The sequence below is a fragment of the Nannobrachium achirus genome (assembly GCF_963921795.1).
Source record: "Nannobrachium achirus genome assembly, chromosome: 18".
Classification (NCBI taxonomy): domain Eukaryota; kingdom Metazoa; phylum Chordata; class Actinopteri; order Myctophiformes; family Myctophidae; genus Nannobrachium; species Nannobrachium achirus.
Window position 1 is genome coordinate 45,801,676 of NC_137825.1, and position 27,428 is coordinate 45,829,103.

General features: G+C 42.8%; 1 protein-coding gene across 2 annotated transcripts in view; it reads left to right on the forward strand.

Annotated features, from left to right (window-relative positions):
- The window catches only part of trrap (transformation/transcription domain-associated protein), a 216,545-nt gene that overhangs the window by 124,138 nt on the left and 64,979 nt on the right, over window positions 1-27,428 (forward strand). For both annotated transcript variants that reach the window (XM_080747821.1, XM_080747822.1), the window contains exons 50-58: window positions 433-579; window positions 5,081-5,200; window positions 8,138-8,425; window positions 10,397-10,534; window positions 11,425-11,537; window positions 12,674-12,809; window positions 16,652-16,843; window positions 21,394-21,589; window positions 26,412-26,530. In XM_080747821.1, the coding sequence (XP_080603947.1) occupies window positions 433-579; window positions 5,081-5,200; window positions 8,138-8,425; window positions 10,397-10,534; window positions 11,425-11,537; window positions 12,674-12,809; window positions 16,652-16,843; window positions 21,394-21,589; window positions 26,412-26,530 (1,449 nt within the window). The remainder of the gene's footprint in view (window positions 1-432; window positions 580-5,080; window positions 5,201-8,137; window positions 8,426-10,396; window positions 10,535-11,424; window positions 11,538-12,673; window positions 12,810-16,651; window positions 16,844-21,393; window positions 21,590-26,411; window positions 26,531-27,428) is intronic.

Below are 27,428 nucleotides of genomic sequence, written 5' to 3' on the forward strand. Positions count from 1 at the left end.
AAGGGGTACTGTCACTTTAAAAAGTCATCTTGAAATATGTGTAAATATTTTTATGATGTCATTGTGGGAATGCGCAATTATAAGCCAATCAAATGAATTGACTGTACTGAGACTACTTACTGTACTGGTCAGCTGTTGTTGGGGAGCGAGGGGCAGATTACACTGTGACATGAGTTTCAGACTATTTCAGACCGTTTTCAGAGAGACCACATGACCTACTGTATCATTTCGGGGCGTGTCAGCAGGCCTTTACATTTCTACAGTATATTGAAGTATTGAAATAGCCGACCTCCAAGCTCACAACGTGTCGCGCTGCGACGCGTTGTGAGCTTGGAGGTCTGCTATTTTCGATATTTCCACCAAAAGGCCCCTTTAGAAATGTCAGCCCCTGCCTCTCTAACATTCTCTGCACGTCCCTGCTCTCTCGGCCAGGATGTGGAGATAGACATAGAGTTGGCGCCGGGCGACCAGACGGCCATCCCCAAGACCAAGGAGCAGGCGGAGCGGGACGCGGGCAACCAGCTGCACATGCTCACCAACCGCCATGACAAGTTCCTGGACTCGCTGAGGGAGGTCAAGGTACGTCCGGGTCTCATAGAATCACCCCTTCATTCAGCTTTCAAGAGATTAAAGCATTGCTTTCGTGTTCAATCTCATTATAAAAGTATACAAGAGTGAAATGCCTTGGGTTTTGGTTCCTCGACATAAAAAGAAAGAAGTACAGTTTCATGACAGTACAAATCACTGGTACAAGGTCAACTAAAAGGAGATCCTAGAAAGCCGAGGCTTATTTCCACAGGAACCACGCTTTAAGTATCTCATATAAAAATATATATACACATATGCATATATATATATATGTTACAGGATGTTTGGGTAACCCAGGACGTTCATTGTAAGAGCGCTCGTTTTGTAGTTCACCACACACTAATCACCACCAGGTGGCGTACGACAGCCATTCACTCATACTCTATGCATTTACTAGTGAAGGCGCTGACGTCACTCGTTTGCGACTATATTTGCGACGTTGTTTACGTAGCCTAGCCTAGCCTAGCCTAGCCTAGCCTAGCCTAGCCTAGCCTAGCTTAGCCATTATCGTGCGCTTGCAAATATTAATATAACGATTGCGTCCACCACGGCTTCGTAACTCGCGCGGCGCTCCGCCGGCCGCGCGGCCCTGGCCCGCTCTTCGCGGCCACTCGCGCCTACGGCGCTCGGGGGCGAAGAGCAGGACCAAGGACCGCTGGCCTTCGCGCCGCTTGGGGCTTCGTGGATACAGGGGGGCTTCGTAACTCGGTTGGGCTTCGTGTCTGGGGCTCCGCCAGGCTCCGCCTGGAACACGTTGCTGTGGGTGCCCCGGCGCCGCCCCGGCGCCGCCCCGGCACCGCACGGCGAACGCTCCGCGTCTTGAACGTGCTGGTTCTCTATTAGACTATGACATATATATATATATATATATATATATATATATATATATATATATATACAGTATATGAGAACTTCCGGAACCGTTTTAGGAACCGGTTCTACCCGGAACCGAAAAGGGGTACCCGAAAAAGACTCGGAATCGGTTCAAACCAAACCGGTCCCAACCCTACTCTTGAGTGTGTGTATGTTAGAGGCAGACAGGCAACAGCCCGTTAGTCCATTGTTCTGGTGGAAAAAACGCTATCCCAGTGCCTGCTGGTCTGGAACGTGGAGCACAGGGCGGGGACTGAGATCTGTTTTGACTGGTGACAGTTTAATGTAGCACCACTGGAGAAATGTTAATGAGCTCTCGAGTCCTCATCAAGGACCCTGGATAATAAACACCTCTGAGACCAAACGGAAGGCAAAGCTTTAAGGCACCAGAAGACGGGCATATGTGGCTCATCACCATGGCGATGAAGAGAGAAAAAGGGTCTAGATCAGGGGGTCTTCAACGTTTTCAGGCCAAGGACCCCTTACTTGAGAGAGAGATGAAGCAGGGACCCCCACAACCTGTTCATAAAGTTTCATTGTTTGACAGCACGATCAACAGTGTATTTTCGATTCATGTTAGTTAATGTGTGTTTTCAGATATTTAACCGCTTGAACGGTCAATACTGTGCATAATAAACTTGACCTTTCACTCTGTACTTAGTCTGCTCTTTTCCCCCTCCAAAGCTCTTTGCCGAAAATAGCCGATCTACAGTACAAGCTCACAACGCATCGTTGTGAGCTTGTAGAGCTGCTATTTTTGGCTTCTCAGAATATGGATGCTAGGGTTAAAGTGGTTAGTATAAAAAGGGGTAAAAACAAGTTTCTATCACACAAAGATTTGGAGGACCCCCTGTAGTAACTCTGAGGAACCCCTAGGGGTCCCGGGCCCCCTGTTGAAGACCCCTGCTTTAAGGCACCAGAAGACAGGCATACAGTATGTGGCTCATCGCCATGGCGATGAAGAGAAGGGGGAAAAAAAGGGTCTAGATTCAACATAGTCATAGCCAAGCAGCTTGTTATCAGTAGTAACACATTGTTTAGTTGAAAACATTCAATATCAAGTGTCGATAAACGGGAAATAGTTTGTTCTGGAGATAATGGTCTTATTCAAGTCAGGTACAGAACAGTGCGTGGGGAGCACAGTCATACAGTATCATGATGACAAATGCTTTAATTGCAAAGTGTTTTTTAGAGCTGTCATATTTTGACAGCACTGCCCCCGGATATGGTCTTCCCTCTACATGCATTATGACAGCCACCTGTGGTCCTCCTGTCTTTGGAATGCCTTTTAATATTTTGTTCACAACCAAACTGTAGCTTTAAAATGCAGGTTCGCACCTTTATGTAACTGATGCAGACAGTGTTTTGAAAACTGTCAACCCCCTGCTTCCCCACATTCCCACCATCTTCTGCTCCTATGTTTATTCTAGTTTTTCTGTTCCATCCAGCTCTTCTCTTATTTTTGGCTTCAGATAGCCTACATTGCAGGGGCGGGTTGTTAGTCCATTGTTGGTGAGGAAACCCTTGCTCAACATTTGTGAAAAATGTGCAGTATTATTGTATGAATTCCCCAATTGATTTGATTGTTTCACGTGTATGACTGTTTTGTAAACAGAATGAACATGGAAAATTGGCCTAACGGTGGCAATAGAGGAAATCAAAGAATCAGTTGGATTCATCCTACAAACGGTAGCACTTTACAATAATGACCTGTTATAAATCATTTATAAACATTTATAAATCATTTATAAACAGTTTATAGATAAGTAATAAACATGAACAAACTGTTTATTGACATTTGTAAATGTTTACCTAAACATTTATAACTGTTTTAAACATCATTTACATGTTATTAGTAAGGTATTAGTAAGTAGTAAACTAATCATGAATAAACCATTTATCTACATTTGTAAATGCTTTCTAAATCATTTATAACCAATGCTAAAATTCACATAATGTGTAGGTAGGAATGCATTTACAAATGTCTGTTAAGGTGACCTCCATGTGTTGTTCATGTTTAATATACGCTTTGTAGATGTTATCAAGAGCCCTAATGTAAAGTGAAGACTATTCATTGCGACCGTGATGTCGCAAGTTACTATAAAAACCTCCACCGGATGTCCGTCTGTCACGTCACGTCACGTCACGTCACGTCACGTCACGTCACGTCACGCCACGCCACTCTTTTGGCCCTACTCTTATCTCTGGCACCGTTGCCCCTATCCATGCCAAACTTTGCACACACTCCTTGGCTGCCAAACCACAACCTCCGCCCCTGATTTCTCACATGCCCCTCTTCTAGCGCCACCATGAGGTTGCTTATCTCCCAATTAGGGAGTCTTACTGGTTATTTTCATCTGTCTGTTAATGTGGCCTCCTTGTTTGTTCATGGTTATGCTTTGTAAAACATTCCTTAAATATCTATAAATCATTAGTAGATGTTATCAAGAGCCCTAATGTAAAGTGAAGACTATTCATTATTTACAACTGTCTGTTAATGTGGCCTCCATGTTTGTTCATGTTTAGCAGTTTGGAAAGTTTGGCATGGATAGGGGAAACGGTGCCGGAGATAAGAGTAGGGCCAAAAGTGTGACGTGACGTGATGTGATGTGACGTGACGTGACGTGACGGACAGACTGACCGAGGAACTAACAGACAGCCGGGGGAGGTTTTCATAGTAACTTGCAACCTGATGGTCGCAATGAATAGTCTTCACTTTACATTAGGGCTCTTGATAACATCTACAAAGCGTATATTAAACATGAACAAACATGGAGGTCACCTTAACAGACATTCTTAAATGAATTCCTACACATTACATGTGATTTTTAGCATTGGTTATAATTGATTTAGTAAAAAAATGATTTGTTCATGATTAGTTTACTACTTACTAATACCTTACTAATAACATGTAAATGATGTTTAAAACAGTTATAAATGTTTAGGTAAACATTAACAAATGTCAATAAACAGTTTGTTCATGTTTATTACTTATCTATAAACTGTTTATAAATGATTTATAAATGTTTATAAATGATTTATAACAGGTCACTATTGTAAAGTGCTACCGAATCCTTGAGAATATTTTACCTCATTTGTGTCTAAAACACACTTGAAAAACGTGACACGGCACTGAGGGTGGCACTAGCGTAATATGATCCCTCAAGTAGTCAGCGTTCATCTTCTGGGGAATGTACTCAACAAGCTTCTTTAGATTGCAAACACGTTATTTTGAGATGAGTTGATTGCACATAGAACATTGGGGATAAGCATGGCGCTAGAGGAAAGGCCATGGGGTCACCAAAATCTGAGATAAATTGGCACATCAGGGCTAATCCCAACCCAACATCCACTCTGTTGAATGAAGCACAAGTATAAATGCCAAGCTTTAGTCTTTGCACTAAGACTAGGTACTATGCTAGGTTTAGGACATCCTGTCCATAGAATGTACTGTAATGTTTGTTCCTCATTTTACAGACAAAATCAAGCATTAATATCCCCTCATATTTCTCACCTGTACCGTACTATACCATACAAATGATTGAACCATCTCTGGTCAAGTTTGCCCTTATTGAGCATTAGTGTTTTCCTTTTGTTTTTTTTGACCACTCTTGGACAGACGGGGGCGCTCCTCAATGCCCTGGTACAGCTGTGTCACATCTCCACACCTCTGGCAGAGAGGACCTGGGTCCAGCTCTTCCCTCGTCTCTGGAAGATCCTCTCCGACAGACAGCAGCATGTGAGTATACCAGGGTCTCTCAAACGTGGGTGCCGTGATGCCAGTCCTGGGGTGCCTCAGAATGCTTTGATAATATTTGGAATGTATCAATATCACTACACTTTAACCCCTGACACTTAGTAAAATGGGCTTGAGTTGCACTGTACTTGGTGCGTTCCTTTTCAATCTACACCAAACGCCTTTATTGTTGTTATGGCTACAATGGTAAGAACAAACTGCGATCCCCTAGTGAGGAAAGTGTCAAAAAAGGCTCAACCCGATGGCACTATATTCCTGTCTGTCGAAACAAAGCAGAAATGCAAGGAGGGAAAAAAAAATAAAAAATGGACAGCTCTAATTTGTTCCAGTTTCCTGGAGAAGGTAGCTTACCTGGGGATCTCCTGACAGAAGGTCAGCAGGATACAGACAGGTCAGACAGCAGTGTCCGCGTGACTCATCTCCGGTCCCTGTCTTCATCAGTCATCCAAACCGACCCGCGCGCTTCCCTGACACAGGTCGTTGGCCCTGGGCTGACCTGGTCGGTCTCAGTACACATACACACACGCGCGCACACACACACACACAGACACACGCACACAGTACACACACACACACACACATTCACTTGCATGAATGAACACACACATGAATACACACTGTACAGGGTCAGATTTGACTTTGCAGACAGCAGCTTTGCTCATACAGTGAGCGTACACACACACACACACACACACACACACACACACACACACACACACACACACTATTCTATTTCCAGCTTCGTGCTTCCGATATTTTTTGGGGACGTTTATTCAGGATCTATATCTCACATACAGTACATGCATACACTTCCCTTCTCATGTATCTTATCACTGGTGCAAGAAAGAAGACTGTAACGCTGACCTTGGCAATCCCTTTTCCATCTGAAAAATACGCAATTCCACTTGATGAGGACATATTCATTTATATTAAATACTGAAAATGAAGTTTAACGAACCAGATGCCTGGATTATGTTGAGTCACGTAAGAAAAAGCAATGATTTAAAGTGATCCTGTCATTAAAACTCTGAAAAGTACCGGAATTGGAAAAAGATGGCGTCTTAATTACAAAGTTTTCACACTGCGACAGGCTCCGAGTCACGAGCGGGTCACGCGCCCGTTAATTCCCCAAAACATATCTGACCCTATGGCATTTCAGGACACGGCTGCAGGAAATCAATTTATGGAGTAAATAGAGTGATTACAGTTTTGCTCGGGTCGCTATGTGGGCAGGCTGATAATTCCACGGGAAAGCAAGACGGGATGGCATTTTTTCCCCCCCATTAGCCCGGCAATGGTTGACACACAGGCCCTCGCTCACCGCCCACCAAATTAAAGCGAATTTGTTTACTGCTCCTCGCGCTAATATTGAGCAGCGGAAACGATATTCATCACCGTCAGCATCGTTTTATTCCTGTGCGCCACAGTGCCAGTCATTCAAGATTGCACGGACGCGACCGCAGATGCCTGCTCGTTCTCCCTCTTCCGTCTCTTTCCTCTTATTTGCGCGAGCCTCTCATATCGTCACCGTCGGGCAGAAACCTCGTATCTCCAAGTTTCAAGTTTGTACGTTCTTTTCACCAAGTAAAGCCTTGCTTCGTCATACAAGGCCGTCGCACAAAAGTAGTGAAAACAGCCGATCTACAAGCACACAACGCCTCGCGGCGCGAGGCGTTGTGTGCTTGTAGATCTGCTGTTTTCACTAGTTTAGTTCATTTTTAAAATGATAAATACAAGGCGAACGGTCTTGGACATACAAGGTCTCCACCCGACAACGACGATATGTTTCTCACTAAGCTACTGTCCCCATGCATCTTCTCAGCTCTCCCCTTTCCTGGAAGAAGGCATTGTGTTGCATCCCTCGAACGAAACATCAATACGCCGCAGTTAAAGTTAAGCTGGGCGGTTGATGATACCACGGTGGCCATTGCAGAAGTCGCCCTTCATGCATTTATAATGCATCTTAGGTCCATTAATGCTGCCGACAGTCATTTCCTTCTTAAATGGTGTTCCAAGTGCAAGCAAACCTGTACACTAAAACAGTTATTTTTGGAAAATTTTCACACATTTTCTAAAACCATCCAATAACCCAGAAATGTACAGACTGTTTTCTAATTAAAACATTTATATCAAAGTACTTTAACTTAACTAACTTTGCACTATAATTGCACCAGCTCTCTCTCTGCTGGCTTTCTCTCTGGCATTCTGTGTGTACAGTTTACTGTTTACAGTTTAAGAATTTAGCAGACGCTCTTAATCAAAAGCGACTTACAATAAGCAAGGTATATATACAAAACAAACATTCTCAAACTATAAAAAAAAAGAAAAACACACTCATAAATAAAAGTACATTTCAAACTAAATAAATAACCAAAAGACAAATGAGAAATGAATAAGAAACATGGGTTTCCAGTGTAGTGTTGCACTGGAAAGGGAGAAAAAGGGGTTATAAACTGTATGTTGTGTTGTATATGTGTGAATGGTCTATAATATGCTAACCCAACAGTAGGCTAATCTAAGAAAAACATACTAGACCAAGCACCTATTCAGTAAAAAGGTCATAATGTCATAATTTTTTTTTAACTTAAAACATAAAAAATGCTATCTAAATTGCTATGGGCTGTAAGTGCTATGGGCTAAAGTGGAGTCTGAATGGGTCAGTCTTCAGACCACGGCGGAAGCTAGGGTGTGAGTCTGCAGTTCTAAGTGCAACGGGGAGTTTATTCCACATATAGCTGTATAGCTGCTCCTGTCACCCCGCCCGCCCCCCCATTTCCACATGTATATTCTGGTGTCTGAAAAGAGGTCAAAATGTCCCGTCGCTATAGTAAAACTGTAGTATTAGATTCAGCAAGCCTGCGGTACAACGAGAGACTCCCCTAAAGACTATATCCGTGCCTCTCCTCCTCTTGGCGCCAGGCTCTGTCGGGGGAGATGAGCCCGTTCCTGTGCAGCGGCAGCCACCAGGCGCAGCGGGACTGCCAGCCCAGCGCCCTCAACTGCTTCGTGGAGGCCATGTCCCAGTGCGTGCCTCCCATTCCCATCCGGCCCTGCGTGCTCAAGTACCTGGGGAAGACCCACAACCTGTGGCTGCGCTCCACGCTCATGCTGGAGCAGCAGGCCTTCGAGAAGGGCCTCAGCCTGCACAGCAAGCCCAAGCAGAGCACGGAGTTCTACGAGCAGGAGAGCATCACGCCGCCGCAGCAGGTGAGGGGGATGGTTGGTGAACAGTGGCGTCAGTTCAGCAAAAGCTAAGGTATGGCAACATGACTGCACCAGTCATGTTGCCATACCTTAGCAACAGGCATGATCAATTTATTTTAAGAAGTATATCTTATTTTAGCCAAGGTATGGCCTTTCCATACGCAATTGACGCCTCTGTTGGTGAACGGTGCTGATGGTGGTTTGAAGCTAAAGCAGGGGTCGGCAACCTTTTTGACATGAAGTGCCATGTTTTCATTTTCTTGATCAACATTGTGTTTAATTATGACACCACATCAAAATGTCATATTTCCAATTCATTTTGACAGGCCATAAATAACCTTTATTTTTTTCTTCTCTAGAAATATATAGACTCTCTCCCCAGTCAAAGTTATCAGTTTGAATGAATGTAGAATTATATGCAGGATGTAAATTGCATATACTGTAGATATGAGTGCACACTCTCACACTTTTGCCAGTGATCACCCACCCCTGTACCAATGTTGGCACCTGTGCTTAAGGTTGCCTATACCCCTGAGCTAAAGTATAAAGTAATGGATTTAGTTTAGTACCAAATACTCATTAGAGGTCTCTCCATGCTCTTGCTAACACAGACGGTTAGTGGCATTTCCCCTTCGGAAGATTCTGAATCTCTCGAAAAATAATCTCCACCAAACAGTGTTGTTTGTCTGCCACACTTAAAAAGTGCCTGATTTCCTGTATCGACTTTTTCAGATTGATGGCATACTCTACCCTACTGCACATGCTATGTAGGATATTCTAATATTGTTTCAGTAGGATACTGTTTCAATGAGGTTCTAATACCGTTTAAATTCCCAAAAAACATTTCAATAGGGGATTCTAATAAGGTTCTAGCCTCTTTTCCACTGCCTGTTCAAGGCGGTGATGTTTCTTCATCATGCTGCCTGGATGAAATGAATAGGCTTAGTTTAAATAAACATAAAATATTTTTTTTTTATATATATAAAATCTACCGACAGCTGTGTGTGTGCGCGAGTGTGTAACAGAGAAAGAGAGACGGATTCAGAGAGAACGAGAGAAAGGGAGACCTTTTGACAAAAGCAGAATGGGTTATACAACTTTAGCATGCTCTACTTATTTTATAGCGTGGTAAAGGAATATTCTTCAGCACCGGAGATACTGAGACCGCAGTCTGCTGCATCATCAGTCTATTGTGTGTCAGTATTTTATGAAATAAATGCATTGGATATACAGTAGTTTATGAAACAGCTGTCAGACAGCACTAGACGCTGACACTGTTGTGCGCAGACCTGATTCCACAACGCCGGCATCCCGTATAAAATCGCACACAGGGGTGGCTTTGTTTGGTTGCATTAAAAAAAAAGGCTAGCATAACTCATCTTAATGCCATCACTGGGGGAAGTGACTATAAAAGTGGCTTCTGTTTCAATGAGGGATTTTAAATACTTCTCCTCTGTTTCAATAGGAGATAGGAGAAGGGTGGGCGATATGGAAAAATACGGTATCACAATATTTTCCCAAGCTGTATCACGATACACAATGTTATCACGATTCTTTTTCACGTTGGTTTTTATGGTTATTTTTCAAGTTACTTGACAAAAACTAGACTCTTTGGTTTCCTTTTGGGAGGTCTAAATTGAACTTTACAAGTATGTAACTCTGACAGTATACAAATGAAACCCGTAGGGGTCCATTTGGTTTCATTTGTATACTGTCAGAGTTAAGTGGAGACCTTGACATTTTAAAGTTTGAGAACTACTGATTTAGACCAAAAATGCAGGTTTAAATTGAATTCTGCAATGAATCTCTGTATTAACGATTAAACAGGATTTTTTTTAAAAGGCTCCCTCAATTGTATCACGATATATACGATACATCTGAAAAGGCATATCGTGGAGACATTGTATCGTCTCAGCGATAATTATCACCATATCGCCCACCCCTAATTCTACTACTGTTTTGCTGTTCTAATAGGAGATCTTGGACTCCCTGGCAGAGCTGTACTCCCTGCTGCAGGAGGAAGACATGTGGGCAGGCCTGTGGCAGAAGAGGTGCAAGTTCCCAGAGACGGCCACAGCCATCGCCTATGAGCAGCATGGCTTCTTTGAGCAGGTGAGAGAGAGTTCCCTTCAAGCAGACATCACACACAGTACTGTCCCCGTGACTGGCTCTTCTGGTGCATTTGTTACCAGTAAGACTCCCTAATCGGGAGATAAGCGACCGTCAGGTCGCATGTATACACACTGCAAAAAGCAACCTCATAGTGGCGCTAGAACAGGGGCATGTGAGAAATCAGGGGCGGAGGTTGTCGAGATGGTGTGTACCACTGATTTTTAGGCAAGATCTGTAGAAGCAGTGTCCATTAATGTTGTCAGCAAAAAGCAGCCTCATGGTGGCGCTATAACAGGGGCATGTGAGAAATCGGGGGCGGAGGTTGTGATTTGCCAGCCAAGGAGTGTGTGTACAAAGTTTGGTATGGTGCCGGAGATAAGAGTAGAGGCAAAAGTGTGACGTGACGGACTGACTGACTGACAGCCGGTGGAGGTTTTTATAGTAACTGCGACCTGACGGTCGCAATTAACAGATGCATGGAGTTTTAAAGAACTTCAGCTTCCTGTTGAATAACATATATACTGTATCTCTGTTCATTTCTGATATTCAAATGAATAAGCACAGCACATTGTATTACCATCTATGTATCCCTTCTGAAATAAACACCCATAGAGTGATATTGGGTCTTTGGCATTTTGTGTCACGCAAACACATTATCATCATGTCAATTACATTCTGACCCAAATCCCAGCCCCAGGAAAATAAGATCTGGATGACATGGAATTGTAAAATGGAAAAGACTTTGAAGAAGTAATTTATTTCAATTTGAATTGATTTCATATTTCACATATTCCTACCATCTCTTCCCGTGTAAAACTCAAACCGAGTCAGCCGTGTAGCTCGCTCACCCCAAATCTCCCCCCCTCTCTCTCTCTCCTTCCATCCCTCAGGCCCAGGAGAGCTATGAGAGAGCCATGGAGAAAGCCAGGAAGGACCACGAGAGGAGCAACGCCTCCCCGGCCATCTTCCCTGAATACCAGCTCTGGGAGGACCACTGGATACGGTACGGCCCACGCATCTCCGCAGTGTACAGTACACACATGTATGAGTGCAAAACTAAATGAAACAAAGCAACACGAGCAGTCCAATAGGTCACCTGGGTAATTAATCTCTAAATCAGTGGTTCTTAAAGGTGTATTCAGTGATAATGAAAGTGGCCGGGGGTCATCTTGTCTCTTACTGGCCTTACAGCGTGGAAATGTTTAGTTTTTTATAGATTTTTTTACACCATTATAATGTTCTCGTTTTGATCATTAGACCCAATCACTGAATATCGGTAGGCCTACGTCTCCAGCTTCAGGGTATGAAACTGATTTACTATGAGACTGTGGCATTTTTCGAGTTCATTAGTTTACAATCTAGGCATTTAGCAGACATTCTTAATTCAGAGCGACTGTGGTTCTCAAAACTTTTATTTTGACCATCATAACTAAACATCATAACATAACTGCGGCCATACTCTACCCTGATTGGTCTAGGACTGGTTGGCCACCTCTGAAAACCGTATCTAGCTATGCTCGTAACGCGGGCCATGGTGGAAGTCCTTATATGTTCAGCACACATTCTAGTGAAGAGAATGAATGGAAAATGTACCAATTATATTTTTATTTGAATGAAATACAATCACTGAATATACCTTTAACCAGTGGTCCTTGGTCCTTGAGGGGGTTCCTGGTGGTCCCCAGCTAAATGATGGAGAGTTGATAACCAAATGGACCCTTATAGATCCTTAACTCTTGAGAGCGTAAAATGAAACCAAATGGACCCTTACGGGTCCATTTGGTTTCATTTTACGCTCCCAAGAGTTAAATTATTGTTAAACCCCTGCATTACTTAATTTACAAGAAGTCTACACAATTAGAGAATGTAGAAGAATTGTTATTATGATCAACGTTTGCCTGTTAGTCCTATGGTACCACATCAATACATCATGGAATTGTGGACAAAATCGTATCCAACGATAACTAAATATTCTATGTTTTGGGTCTGAATGGTGGTCTGCGGCTCAAATGCTGAATAAATAATCCTGACATGGAAAAGTAGAAATAGACGCTGACATGAAAAAAGGAACGCAGCGCACCGTGGTGGAAATGGCTGAGAAATGTTTCTATCTGTTAAGCAATCTCTTCTCCCATGCAGCTGTTCCAAGGAGCTGAACCAGTGGGAGCCACTGACGGAGTACGGCCAGTCTAAAGGCCATTCCAACCCTTACCTGGTGCTGGAGTGTGCCTGGAGGGTCTCCAACTGGGCTGCCATGAAGGAGGCTCTTGTACAGGTGAGTAAGAAAGGGAGTGTGATGCACTGCTATGCGGAGCGATGTGCCATTATGGTCTCATGATATGATCACTAACACTTGTTTTCTCTGAATTTCGTTAATTGTGCGATTCAGTGATGTTCTGTAACTCCATGATTTCAAAGTGGTCATGAATTTGCTGAATAATCCAGGCTAAAGGACAAGTCATAAGTCATGTTTCCATAAACGTATTCGGAAATAGGAAGTGAATTATCAGAAATGCGCATTAAGACAAAGCAAATTTAGCCTGTTTCCATTTGCGGGTGCCATTCGAATTAGCGACGGTCGCATGAGCCGACTCAGAACACAGCGAAGCGCTCCCTCCCTCCCTACCTCCTTGCCCACCACTGGTTCTTTCGGAGTCTGTCTTTGCACAACAGTCTGTAAAGAGCTACAGCTGGCACGTTGTGAAAACGGGAGGAATTTACACACGGTCCGTGTCACTCCTTGTGTAACAAGCAGTTTGTTCTGTGGGCTAACGCTATACAATGGACGTTAAGCGGCAGGGGAAAGTGTTAACTTGGAGGACAATGGACCAGAACATCATCATTTATTTGTATTTATTGGCGGACCCGTTTCCATTAACTAATGCGCATTTAGTTTTTTCGATAAAGCCTCAAAATCCACCTCCTCCAAGCACATAAAGGTTTTTGCAGATAATGAAAGTTCATTCGAATTTTGAAGTGTTTCCATAAAAAGATTTATGCGAATAAGCCTAAGCCTAAGGCTTTATGGAAACGCCACTATAGACATAGTGGAGGATTTCAGAATTGTCGTTGAAAAATGCAGTGAAGCAATGTTTTTTTTTTTTTTAATGTACAGTTTTTCAAAATTGAGTTTTTACAATTTCACAATTTTCTTTTTTGTACATTTTAAAATGCACAGGAGAATTCAGCCCAAATAGGCTATGTATAAATGGATGTGTGCATACATGCACAGTGCACACAAAGGGACTCTATAGCACACATGCAGACTCACTCACTTACACATACACATACTGTACGTACACACACACACACACACACACACACGCACGCACGCACGCACGCACACACACACGCACACTGTAGCAGACACTCTGGTGCCTCCAGACTGAAACCCGGTGCACCTCAGACTGTTGACAAACATTTCCTATATTGGCCCTTTTTGAGATTCTGTTGCTGGTTTGCAGTACAGTTCTGTATATATTTATATGCCCCGGTCTTCTATCAACGTGACGCATCATGGCAACCTGATATTGGGGGCATCAGGCGAGCGGAGCCATAAAGCTGTAGAAATGCATTGTGGGTGTTTGGGGCGGCTAATTTATCGACCTCATGTTTCCTAAAACAAAGTGTAGGCACGGTGGCGAGAGCGTGATAGTACCTGACACATAACAAATACTCCCCCGTTCGGCCCTTTCAAGGAGACTTGGAACCAATCCATTGAGGCACTCCGTCCTAAGGTGACACCTAATTAAATTGTCTGGACGGCAACAGCAGCCCCCGCACTACCTCCCCCCCTCCCCCTCCCCCCGTCGCCTACCTTCTTTCATTCATTTATTCGTTTTGCTTTTGTTCCTACCCTTATTCCTTCCTGAGTACCTGAGACGAATAACAGTCCATATATATATTTTTTTAAATATAGATATTTTTTGATTTACCAGACTGTAAACCACAAACTAGTCATTTTTAATCAGTTAAATTGTTTATGCACTTTTTGTTCAATTGTCTGTTTTAATGTTATCTGCTCCACGTTGCTGAATATTGCTTGTACGGACTGTTGTTTCACAAACTGTTGGAGATAAACAGTTTTTCCACTTTCCATAAGTATTATTTCTTATTATTCCTAATACTGTATATATGAGTTAAGTAAAAAACCTAATTCAACAAAATGAGGGGGAGTGCATTAAGAATTTAACAGATTAAAAACTTCTAGTTTGTGGTTTACATTCTGGTAAATCAAAAAAATATCTATGTTAAAAAATGTAAAATATGGACTCAATATGTTTGTTCCTTCTCTCCCTTTCCTCCACCGTACCGCTTTCTCGAATCTTCCATTTCTCTCGGCTTCTCCCAATGCATTCCCCCGACCCCCCCCCTATTCAACCGCGTGGCTCCGGTTTTACCAGCTAATATTTACAGCAGCTGTGTTGCATGAATAATTACCCCGGCATCTGCCTGGGGATGATTGGTTTTATGGGAGTGGCAGAGAAAGAGGGGAGAAAGAGTCATTTCGCCAGTCTGCCCACCATTCGGCTGTCTGCGAGTCTCGAATCCAAATGTCCCCCTTGCTTTCAATTAAGCCAGCTTCTTGATAAGGGCAGCCCTGTCTGTGGGATATTCATCATGTGTCGCCACCGATAAGTGCATGTTGACCGATCGCCGTAATTTTCTCCTCTCGGAAAAGAAAGCTTGTGCACATACACACGCACGCGCGCAGTCCTCTTGCGTTTGCTACTAATGTGCCCTTTGTCTTTGTCACTCAATCCGTTCCTCCGAGTCAGTTTCTCACTTTGTAAACGCGGCGCCTGCGCGCGCTGAACGCCACGCGCACGCGCCCGTCAATACGAGACAAAAAGACCACGGCGATCCACAGGTTTGACGTTTTGCGGGCGCCCCCAGGCTATTGTTTGTGCAGCGGTTAATGCACTCAGCATTTTAAGTCATTTAGGCCTGGGATTATTGAATGCTTTAACTATTGAAAAATAGCAGATATACAAGCTCACAGTGCGGCACCAAGTGCACCTTGTAGATCTGCTATTTTTGAAAAAGTCAAAATATCAAAATATTTTGAGATGGGCGTCCGTGGCCAAATACACATCATTTTGGGGGTCCTTCACATGAAAAAGTTTGAGAACCACTGACATGGTAGTCTCTCAAGAACAGACTAACTGAGCTCCAGTTAAGTGAAAAGGACCTTTTCTTTGACGATACATTTTCCCTATTTTTCAAAAATAGCAGATCTACAAGCTCGCAGTGAGCTTGTAAATCTGCTATTTTTCAATAGTTAAAGCATAAAATAATGATACGCAATAATGTGTACCCGCTCTAAATGGATTAATCAATAGCGGTGCCTTTTTCCTCTCCTCCGCCCTCCATGTCAGGGCAGACAGGTTGATTAGTCATTAGCACAAAAGCCCCGCTGAAGCTGCCCACGAAATGAATAGGTAAAACAGCGGCGGCGCGCGAGTTCTCCCTCCCACCCTACTCCACAGCTACTTCATTATGCAGGGAAATTGTCATAGAAATTGTCCCCTCGCATGTTTTCATTTAATTAAAACCCCGCTGATACAGATCATATCTGAAAGTGCAAGGTATTTTTGCCTCGCGTCCTACGGAGTGCACTCTCCGACGTCTGCCTGCATATTCCTTTGTCAACTAAAAGGGCCTCGGGATCCATATTTTCGTCTCAATTAGTGCGACAAAGTAATTTGGATCGTACTCCATTCCGATGCCTCTTTTTTTCCCCACAGATGTTGGATGAGTAGAGCGCCTAGCCGCTCCATGCTACAACATTTTTGAGAGTGTAAAATCAGGGGTGTCACAATAGGGGGGGAAAGTGGGACTGAGTTACTATAGGCCCAAGGTGGAGGGGCCTTAATTATTTTATATAGATATACTTGTATATCTGCTATATATCTGCTATTTTTCAAAAGTTAAAGCACAAAATGACGCATAATAATGCGTTCCCACAACTTCCCAGTCTAAATGGGTTAAACCCCCATCCCGCTATGAAGAACATTCACGGGGGGCCCCCGCGGTGAATCCTTGTACCCAGGGCTGCGACACCCCTGGTATAATTTGCATGCGTTTCTCTCCCACGTCTGTCTGCGTGTTCCCCAGGTGGAGCTGAGCTGTCCCAAGGAGATGGCGTGGAAGGTGAACATGCACCGCGGATACCTGGCCATCTGCCACCCCGAGGAGCAGCAGCTCAACTTCATCGAGAGGCTGGTGGAGATGGCGTCCAGCCTGGCCATACGCGAGTGGAGGAGGCTGCCGCACATCGTCTCCCACGTCCACACGCCGCTCCTTCAGGTAAAGCGTTAGAGAACCAGTAAGACTCCCTAATGGGCAGCGTGATTTGAGAGCAAAATGTGTAGGAGCAGTGTCCAAAAAAGTGTTAAAAAATCTTTGATGACATGAGTGTAGACATATTGTGTACCGATTTTCATGATTTTAGGGCATAATATGTAGGAGCAGTGTCCAAAAATGCATTTGAAAAAATCGGCCTGATGATGGCGCTATACGGGACAGATCCATGGAGATGAGATGACTGTAGAGATACTGTGTACCGATTTGCGTGATTTTAGGGAAAAATCAGTAGGAGAAGTGTCCAAAAATGTGTTTGAAAAGAATCGTCCTGATGGTGGCGCTATATGGGACAGATCCATGTTGAAGACATGAGTGTAGACCAAGTGTGTACCGATTTGCGTGATATTAGGTCAAAATGTGTAGGAGCAGGGTCCAAAAATGTGTTTTGCAAGAATCGGCCTCATGGTGGCGCTAGAAGAGGGTCATTTGAGAATTGGTTGTTGTTTGGAAGGCAAAGAGTGTGTGGGCAAAATTTGGCATGGATCGGGGCAACGGTTGTGGAGATATGAGCAGGGCAAAAGTGTGACGTGTGACAGACTGACATATTGACGGACAGCTGGTCGAGGTTTTGATAGTAACTGCGACCTGACGGTCACAACAAAACAAAAACAACTGATACTAGGGCTGTCACAATGATTACATAATTGTCTAATCTCAATTATTTGACATAATCATGATTCTTTTTCATAATCGTCATAATTGTTTCCATGTTGAAAAATGTTCATATATTTTAAGTCAAAAATAGTGGAAATGGCAGATCTAGATTGGCTATTTCCATCATCAATGTTCTTTTTTAAGTATAAAGTTATCAAATGTCAGTTATTTCTTTGTATATTTAGGTTATGTGTCATATCTATGTGCAACCTCAAAGCCTAAAAGCCAAACAGAAATGTAATTGTCAACGACAAGAACACAATTAAATCGTTAATCGCAATTATGTGAGTGACAATTAATCGTCATGTAAAATGTCATAATCGTGACAGCCCTAAGTTATACATAGTTCAGGTAGGTACACCCACACATGCCCTCGTAGATCTCTGATGTTTTTCTACTTAATGTGCGGTAACGAAACTAATGTTTTGACATCCACTGAAGTGCAGTTCCACGTATGCAATGAATCTTTGGCAATAACGTAACGCTTCATGATATTTCATTTCATAATCTTGTCTGACACAAGTTATCAGCCGTGTTTTAGCCTTAAAACCTCCCTCCCACACACACACACACACACACACACACACACACACACACACACACACACACACACACGCACACACACACACACACACACACACACACACCCCTCAAACAAATGAATCACCCATCCGCTGTGTCTATTCTGAGGTTTCAAAATAATAATATTTATGCTGAAGCATCAGTCAAGACAGCAGTCAGGGGAGGGAGAGCATTTTACAGTGATATACTCTTCAAGAGACATCCATCAAGACATGCTTCATAGGAGGGCGCAACATTGTAGAGTAACACTGATAACAGCTTTCATCTCTCTCTATCTCCCTCCCCCCATTCTATGCAATGGAGATGGAAGAGATAAAAATAAAATAAAACACTCTTAAGCCTCTTTGACTCCACTAAAGGGAATTACGATAGATGGGCAGCCAAGATCACCACTGCGTAAGAGAAGAGAGCAAGTGAGAAGGAGAAAAGCAAAGAGATTGGGAGATTTTGTGTGTGTGTGAGAGAGAGAGAGAGAGAGAGAGAGAGAGAGAGAGAGAGAGAGAGAGAGAGAGAGAGAGAGAGAGAGAGAGAGAGAGAGAGAGAGAGAGAGAGAGAGAGAGAGAGAGCGAGAGCGAACAGAGTGCAGGAAGGTAGCAGTGGTGTAAAGTAACAAAGTACTTTTACTAAGTACTGTACTTAAGTACAGTTTTGAGGTACCGGTATTTGTACTTTGCTTGAGTATTTCCAAATTCCAATACTTTTACCTCTACTCCACTACATCTGGGATCCAAATGTTGTACTTTTACACCACTACATTTATTTGAAAACTATAGTTACTAGTTACTTTGCTGATATAAATTATAATATGTTAAAACATACATAATCCACTTTAGCCCTCTTTTATACCTTGGCTATTTGAAAATAGCCTATCTACAAGCTCACACTTGTGAGCTTGTAGATCTGCTATTTTCAAACATGTTGTACTTTTACTTTTAGTACATTTTGATGCCAATACTTTTGTACTTTTACTCAGGTAAATGTTTAATTCTGGACTTCTACTTGTAACAGAGTACTTCTACAATGCCGTATTGATACTTTTAAGTAGAAAATGTGAGTACTTTTTCCACCACTGGAAGCTAGCAGAGAGACAGAAAGCAAAAGAAGAGGGCCAAGAGAAAAAGTAGAGATAGAGACAAAAAGTTTTTTAAAAAAAGGGAGAAAGCGGGGTTGGAGAAAGACCGAGAGGGAGAGAACGTGGAGGCAAAGGAGGGAGTTAGCGCAGAGTGGCTGTAATTACTTGCCTGCCATCAGATAGCATTTGATTAAATACCTGCAGCAGAATTACATTTGCATGATGAATGGGACGGTCTGAATGAAGGTTAGAAATGGGCCATCAGCTGATATTAACAGATAATTGTGAAAAATATTGTATTGCCTAATTTATTTTGTTTTGGGGAGATTTGATTCAGTGGCAGCGGTGGTTGTGGTTGGGGGCGGTTGGATCCCTTTCAGAACATTTATCTTCTCAAAATGGGTATTTGAATTGGTCGGCTGCGTTCTTTGTTATCGCTCATGCGTGATTCTGTGCAGTTGTTGTGTGCATGTGTGTGTGTTTTTAGTGTGTGCACACACACTTGCATATCGTCACTGTCGGGCAGAAACCTCGTATCTCTGAGTTTCAAATTTGTTATGTTTTTTCATCATACAAGGCCGTCGCACGAAGGTAGCGAAAACGGCAGATCTAGATCGGCTGTTTTCACTAGTTTAAATCATTTTTTTAAATGATAAATGCAAAACGAAGAGTCTTGGACATGCAGGGTTTCCACGCGACGGCGACGATATTGTGCGGTGCAATTATTTACCCGAGCCGAGGAAAAACAAGCTATTCATTCGTCTGCCCAGTCAAGCGGCCTGTTGTAAATCTCCATTCCTGCACTCTATCTCACCACTCAACCCCGGGTGAGATTTAAAAAATGAATCTCCCCTGGACTCCTCGGCAAAACACATGAGGGTTCAAGTACCTCCTGGAATCAAGCCATCACCAAAATCCCGGCTCTCGCCGCTGACTGACGATCAATGGATTATCACCCAGCGATATTGATCACGAGGGCCAGTATTAATATTGATTGATGGGTTGTTATAATGGAAAGATTGATTATGCGTTCACAAAGCAGCTCAGAGCCAATCGATGAGGCCTTTTTTTCTCTCCCAGAATGGGAATTGAGGGACCTCACTTATCAATTTCCACACTTCTCCCATCTCAACGCTCCCTTTTTTTTCCCTTGCAGCCGAAAGGAACTGATTAGCTATTGAAGTAATGTCATATTTTTCTCCTTTCTTTTTATGGGTCTTGGCCACAAGGCCCCAAGCCATAATCTAACTGTCCCTTAAGGCAAATGGCCGATAAGTCACTTTGATCCATCTAGTTTGTGTTGGCTATTTGGCCCAACGTTTTTTTTTTTTTTTTTTTCTCTCCATCATGAACACTAAACCAGTCATGAGGGCAGTGGATTCCGAATGTTGTTGTGGGAAAGCACACTGGTGTTCTGTGAGAAAAGTCCAGGTGTGCCCTGGGTTTTTGCGACAATCACACACTATTGTTACAATATATACAACTATTATGAATTAAAGAAATATATATTTTTTTGTATATCAGTACTTGGTGAACACTACTTTCCCCAATTCAAAGGCAAATTATAATAAAAAATAACCAATTTCGACCTGGCATCCCTGTTTTAGCTATGCCTATGACATTATCTTTGTTTGTTTAAAGACAGGGTGAAATCAAAATCATGTTTTTCACACTTTTAGAGCATATCTGTAGTGATAATATGGCCATACCTAACACTAGATGCCAAAAAAATTGAAAATAAACAATTTGTGTGTATATTTATATCAAAGGTCCCTAAATAGGCCATTCTTAATTACTTCCTGTGAACAGAAATTCAAAAAGTGATGACATAGATAGACCTTTTGAATATAAATGAACCTTTGATTACATTCACCTGTTTGTTTCCCATTGCTGGCTCCCATTACTCCCATTACTCAGATTTTAAATCCCATCGCCTGAAGGGCTGGTCCCCTCAGATTGGTTAAGAAACACACAGGCTTCTGAAACTTCAAAATAAAATACCCCAAATAGTCATTTCATTGGGTCTTTAAATAACTATGAATAGCAGAACTACAACCTCACAACACGTTCACATCTTCATCGTGAGCTTGTAGATGTGATTTATTACTTTGTATAAGTCGTTCTGGATTTCAAAGCGTCTGCTAAATGCTTAAACTGTAAATGATTGTCCTTGGTTCCCATGCAGGCGGCGCAGCAGATCATCGAGCTCCAGGAGGCGGCTCAGATCAACGCGGGGCTGCAGCCGGCCAGCCTGGGCCGCAACACCAGCCTCCACGACATGAAGACGGTGGTGAAGACCTGGAGGAACCGGCTGCCCATCGTCTCTGACGACCTGTCGCACTGGAGCAGCATCTTCATGTGGCGCCAGCACCACTACCAGGGTATGACACATGGCGACGCACTGGCTGCCCCAACTTAAGTCGTGTTCATTAAACCATTTAGGCCTGAACACATTATGACGCAATATTTTATGCTTTAACTATTGAAAAATAGCAGATATACAAGCTCACAGCGCGGCACCGAGTGCCGCGCTGCGAGCTTGTAGATCTGCTATTTTTGAAAAATCTTGAAAATTAGAATTTTGACCTGATTCTATAAGTGTCTTTTGATGTCGGCAATCTGGCCAGCCGTCGTCAAAGAAAAGGTCCTTTTCACTTGACTGGAGCTCAGTTAGTCTGTTCTTGAGAGACTACTATGTCAGTGGTTCTCAAACCTTTTCATGTGAAGGACCCCCAAAATGATATGTATTTGGCCACGGACCCCCACCTCAAAATATTTAGTTCCAGGGACCTCCCAGAAGCCAAATTTGAGTTACAAACGTTTGCTTTGAAAATACATTATATTCAAAGATTTGCACCACATTTTCACGACTTTTTCAAAAATAGCAGATCTACAAGCTCGCAGCGCGGCACTCGGTGCCGCGCTGTGAGCTTGTATATCTGCTATTTTTCACTGGTTAAAGCATTCAATAATTCTAGGCCTAAATGGGTTAACATCCAACGCTGGATGGCACTGTTCACTAGCATATGGTCACTAAATATGTTGGTAACATGTCCTTGGTTCGAACTCCCTTTGGTCCGACCACCTAAACCTAACCTTAACCCGAACCCTAACCTCAGTCAAACTAACGCTGGTGAGTTGCTAACCTGCCGACGCTGGTGAGTAGCTAACCTGCAGACGGTGTTCGGACCAACGGAAGTTCGAACCATTGGGCAGTCCCCAATATTTTTTGAGTCGGGCACAGCGCCCAATGATGTCATGATGTAATCGGCACCGGAAATGCCTTTTTGAAAAAAGGGGGGAAAACACACACATTGTCTTTGGGGAGAGTGGCTGGGAGCAGGGTGGATTCTAGCCGACCCGTAGCCGTATATTGAATCCTCTCGTGCACGGATGCGAGCGACAGATAATATTCAGCGATTTTGTGAAAAAACGCTCTAAATCCCTGCAGTCAATAGACAGATAGATAGAGCTTTATTTTGACTAATATCTATCTCCAAACACTGCAGTGGAAACGGGTTATTTCTTACTTGAAAATGTTTTAAATATTGATTTGGAGAAATGAGTTAAGTTAGGACAAAACTGAAATTTGTTTGTGAAAGAGTGCCTACTGCTTGCTTTGCATTGGCCACACATAGATTCGATATTGGGTGTAAACTTACAGTATATAGCTTTCCTAGAACAGTCACAGATGATGTACAGTACAACCTTGAACTAGATATTGTATCTCTCAAGCTAAGAGGAACTAGCCCTTAACCGCTAGAAGATATGAGCTCCGAAATTATGTGCAGTGTGCACACAGTATATGAGGGATGGAAAGTAACTTTAACTGGTGCTTGCATGATAATATGTAGGAGCATCAATGTAAGAAATACCCGTTTGGTTTACTGGCTATAGAGATACTGTGTACCAATCTGCATGATTTTTGGACAAAATCTGTAGGAGTAGGCTACTGTGGTGCAAAAATGTGTTCTACTCAAACCTGCCTCCTGGTGGCGCTGTAACAGGGCCAGACACTCAGACAGACACCAAAGGTGTGTAAAACTCACAGGCAGACCACACATTCACGTATACTATGATGCTTTTTTCAGCGAACCCAGGCACACATACATTTGTATGCATACTTATGTGAGCACACAAACACACATTTCCACTCATCTCAGGATGGGGCCTTCTCTGAAAGGCCATGGCGTGCAGAACCCCCTCAGGGTCTCAGTACCGTTCCAAATGTCAGCCCCTCGAAAGCACTTTCTCCCACTGCAGGATATGGACGCACACACACCAGTGGCGTCAGTTCAGCAAAAGCTAGGGTATGGCAAAGATGGGAGTCCTCATGGAAAATAGGCATTACATTTTGGATAACACGGTTCTATTGTGAAAATAGCTGATCTACATGCTCACAACGCCTCGCAGCACGAGGCGTTGTGAGCATGTAGATCGGCTATCAATGTCTTAAAAAAAAAAGAAAAAAACACTTTTGTCAGTTTTTTACACAGGTTTCTACGGTTTCTTGGGCTGGATATGGCAGCCTGGAACGGTTGTTCAAGTGTAGCTAAACTTAGCATGTTAGTAAACGTGCCACAATTAACAATAATGCATTGCGGAACCTGGGTATATACCATTTTGTCAATATAGGGAGAATACAAGTGTGGAGAATATAATTATAATACCTTGTTAAAGTGACAATTTTGTTACATTTTGCAGGTAGTTATTTTTCTGTAATTTAACATAATAACCAGCGCAGATAGACAAAGAGACATTCATGGATTTATATTTAAAAGTAACTTTCATTTGGCAGGGGTATGGCATACCCCTGCCATACCCAATTGACGCCTCTGACACACACACACACACACACACACACACACACACACACACACACACACACACACACACACACACACACACACACACACACACACACACACTCTCTTACCTACCTACTTTACTTTACTCATTGCTGCTCTCTCTCTCCCGCGGTGACTTTGAGACAATTCAGAGAGGCAGCCCAGCGCAAAATATGATGTCTCAACAAGTCAGGGCTTATACCAGAATAATGATGGAGCCACCTCTGTAGCGGTGCTCCGGTGGAAAAAAAGAAAAACCCTCTTGATTCTTTTTATACGAGAAACAATTGAAGCTCGAGTAAAAAGTCAAATGGAATTGTCTCTGCAGACCTTCCCAGCCACGACACATTTAACCCATTTAGGCCTAGAATTGTTGAATGCTTTAACCAGTGAAAAATAGCAGATATACAAGCTCACAGCGCGGCACAGAGAGGCCGCGCTGTGAGCTTGTATATCTGCTATTTTTGAAAAAGTCATGAAAATGTGTGCAAATCTTTGAATATGTATTTTCAAAGCCAACGTTTGTAACTCAAATTTTGCTTCTGGGTGGTCCCTGGAACTAAATATTTTTGAGATGGGGGTCCGTGGCCAAATACATATCATTTTGGGGGGCCTTCACGTGAAAAGGTTTGAGAACCACTGACATAGTAGTCTCTCAAGAACAGACTAACTGAGCTCCAGTCATGTGAAAAGGACCTTTTCTTTGACGATGGCTGGCCAGATTGCTGACATAGAAACATAGGGTTTTCAAAAAAACCTTAGAAGGATTCAAAAGACACTCATAGAATCGGGTCAAAATTCGAATTTTCACGATTTTTCAAAAATAGCAGATCTACAAGCTCGCAGCGTGAGCTTGTATATCTGCTGTTTTTCAAAAGTTAAAGCATAAAATGATGATACGCAATAATGCGTACCCGTTCTGAACGGGTTAATGTTCAATATCTGTAAGGGTCCCCCGGAGGCCCCTGACCACTCAGCCTGTGTTTAATCATAGGACATAAAGGTGAACGCTCAGAATAACTTTGTATTGATTTGCAGCGACCCTTCCCTCTGTGGGGACAAGTGGGCCCAAACCCACGCCAAGGAAATGCCCCCCCCGCAGCATAACGGCCACCCTCACTGTAGGGGCCAAGCATTCCGGCCTGGTGAACGTCATACTGTACATTAATAACTGGAATTATTTTATGCTTTAGCACCGAGTGCCGCGCTGCGAGCTTGTAGATCTATTTTTTGAAAAATCGTGACATTTTTTGAAAAATCTTTGAATATATATTTTTAAAAGCGAACATTTGTACCGGTGACTCAAATATTCGCTTCTGGGGGAGTCCCTGGAACAACATATTTTGAAATGGGGGGGGGGGGGGGGGGGCGCGGCCAAATACATGTACTTTTGGGGGTCCTTGACATGAAACAGTTTGGATTGGATGGATTTAGAAGAAGGACATTTTATAGAATCGGGTCAAAATATTCAACAATCTTTCAAAAATGGCAGATCTACAAGCTCGCAGCTGTGAGCTTGTAGATCTGCTATTTTTTAATAGTTAAAGCATAAAACAATGGTTAAAGTAATAATGCGTTCCAGAATATGAATATGGTGAAGAATAACTCACCTGACCATATGACTCTTCCACATCTCTGTAGAACCGTGAACACTGAAAAGCTAAACCTGACCTCTGCATCACTGATACTGTACATACTGTGTGAGCATGTGGGGGGATGCAGTTTTAATTAAAAGCACAAATAGGGAGTGGTGCAAATGCAGACGTGTGAAAGATTGATGCCAGGGGCTCTGTATAACATCAGGATAATTTAGGGAAGCCATCTGTTTACACCTTTGTCTCTGGTGAGGAAATAACAGCAACTCCGCTTAGGGGTGTCACAATTATAACATAATCGTGTTTTCTTGAAATAATCGTGATGATTTTTCATAATTGTCATAATCGTTTACATGTTGAAAAATTTTCATATATTTAAAAAAAATCTAAAATAGTGGAAATAGCAGATCTACAAGCTCACAACGCGTCGCATCGCGACGCGTTGTGAGCTTGTAGATCGGCTATTTCCACTATCAATGTTCTTTTTTAAGTATAAAGTTGTCAAATATGTCAGTAATTTCTTTGTATATTTAGGTTATGTGTCATATCTACCATGTACAACTTCAAAGCCTAAAAGCCAAACAGAAATGTAATTATCAACGACAAAAACACAATTAAATCGTTAATCGCCAATTGTTTGAGTGACAATTAATCGTCATGTAAAATGTCATATCGTGACAGCCCTAACTCCGCTAGCGCCTGTGATTAGAAATCGGCGGTAGAGATTTCTTACTGTGTCTCTCCTCTTGATCTCCCACCAGCCATCGTGTCGGCCTACGAGACCAACACGCAGCACGACCCCAACAACAACAACGCCATGCTGGGGGTCCACGCCTCGGCCTCGGCCATCATTCAGTACGGAAAGATAGGACGCAAACAGGTACAACTGCAAATGACTGACTGTCAGCCACCATTTGATAGAGAAAAGTGAATAAACATACCTTGATTGACTACTTTTTATTTAAGAAATAGCTGATCTACGAGCTCACACGCTTGTACTGTGCATCTTCTATTTTGCAATGTTTTATTTAACTCATTGACTGCCCCAAAAAAACAGCGATATTCGCTTGGGAGACTCGGGCAAAGACATCGGGAATAACTTGGGAAACTCGGGCTTGGGCAGTAAATGAGTTAATTAAATGTTGTTTGCTTATATTGACATACAAAATACAGACACAAGGTTAAAAGTGATTAAGAGAGGACTGATACTACGTTGGTTCTGATATACCAGGGGTCTTCAATGTTTTCAGTCCAAAGACCCCTTAGTTGAGCCAGAGTTGAAGCAGGGACCCCCACAACCTTTTCATAGATTCCATATAGTTTAATCGTTTGACAGCACAATCATCAGTATATTTTGGATTTGTCAATTTTGTGTTTTCAGATATTTAACCACTTGAACCGTCAACACTTAACAAACTTGACCTTTCACCCTGTACTTACTCTGCTCTTTTTCCCCCTCTACACCAATGCTCTTTGCCAAAAATTGCCGATCTACAAGCTCACAACGCCTCGCAGCGCGAGGCGTTGTGAGCTTGTAGATCTGCTATTTTTGGCTAAAGTTCTCAGAATAAGGACACTAGGGTTCAAGTGGTTAATATAAAAAAAGATGAAAAAAAGTTTCTATCGCACAAAGATTTGGAAGACCCCCTGTAGTAACTCTGGAGGACCCCCTAGGGGTCCCGGACCCCCTGTTGAAGACCCCTGTGATATACTGTATCATAGCATTCAGTGGTGGCCATTGTACATCAGGAGCGTCATCCATGCACACACATATTTGC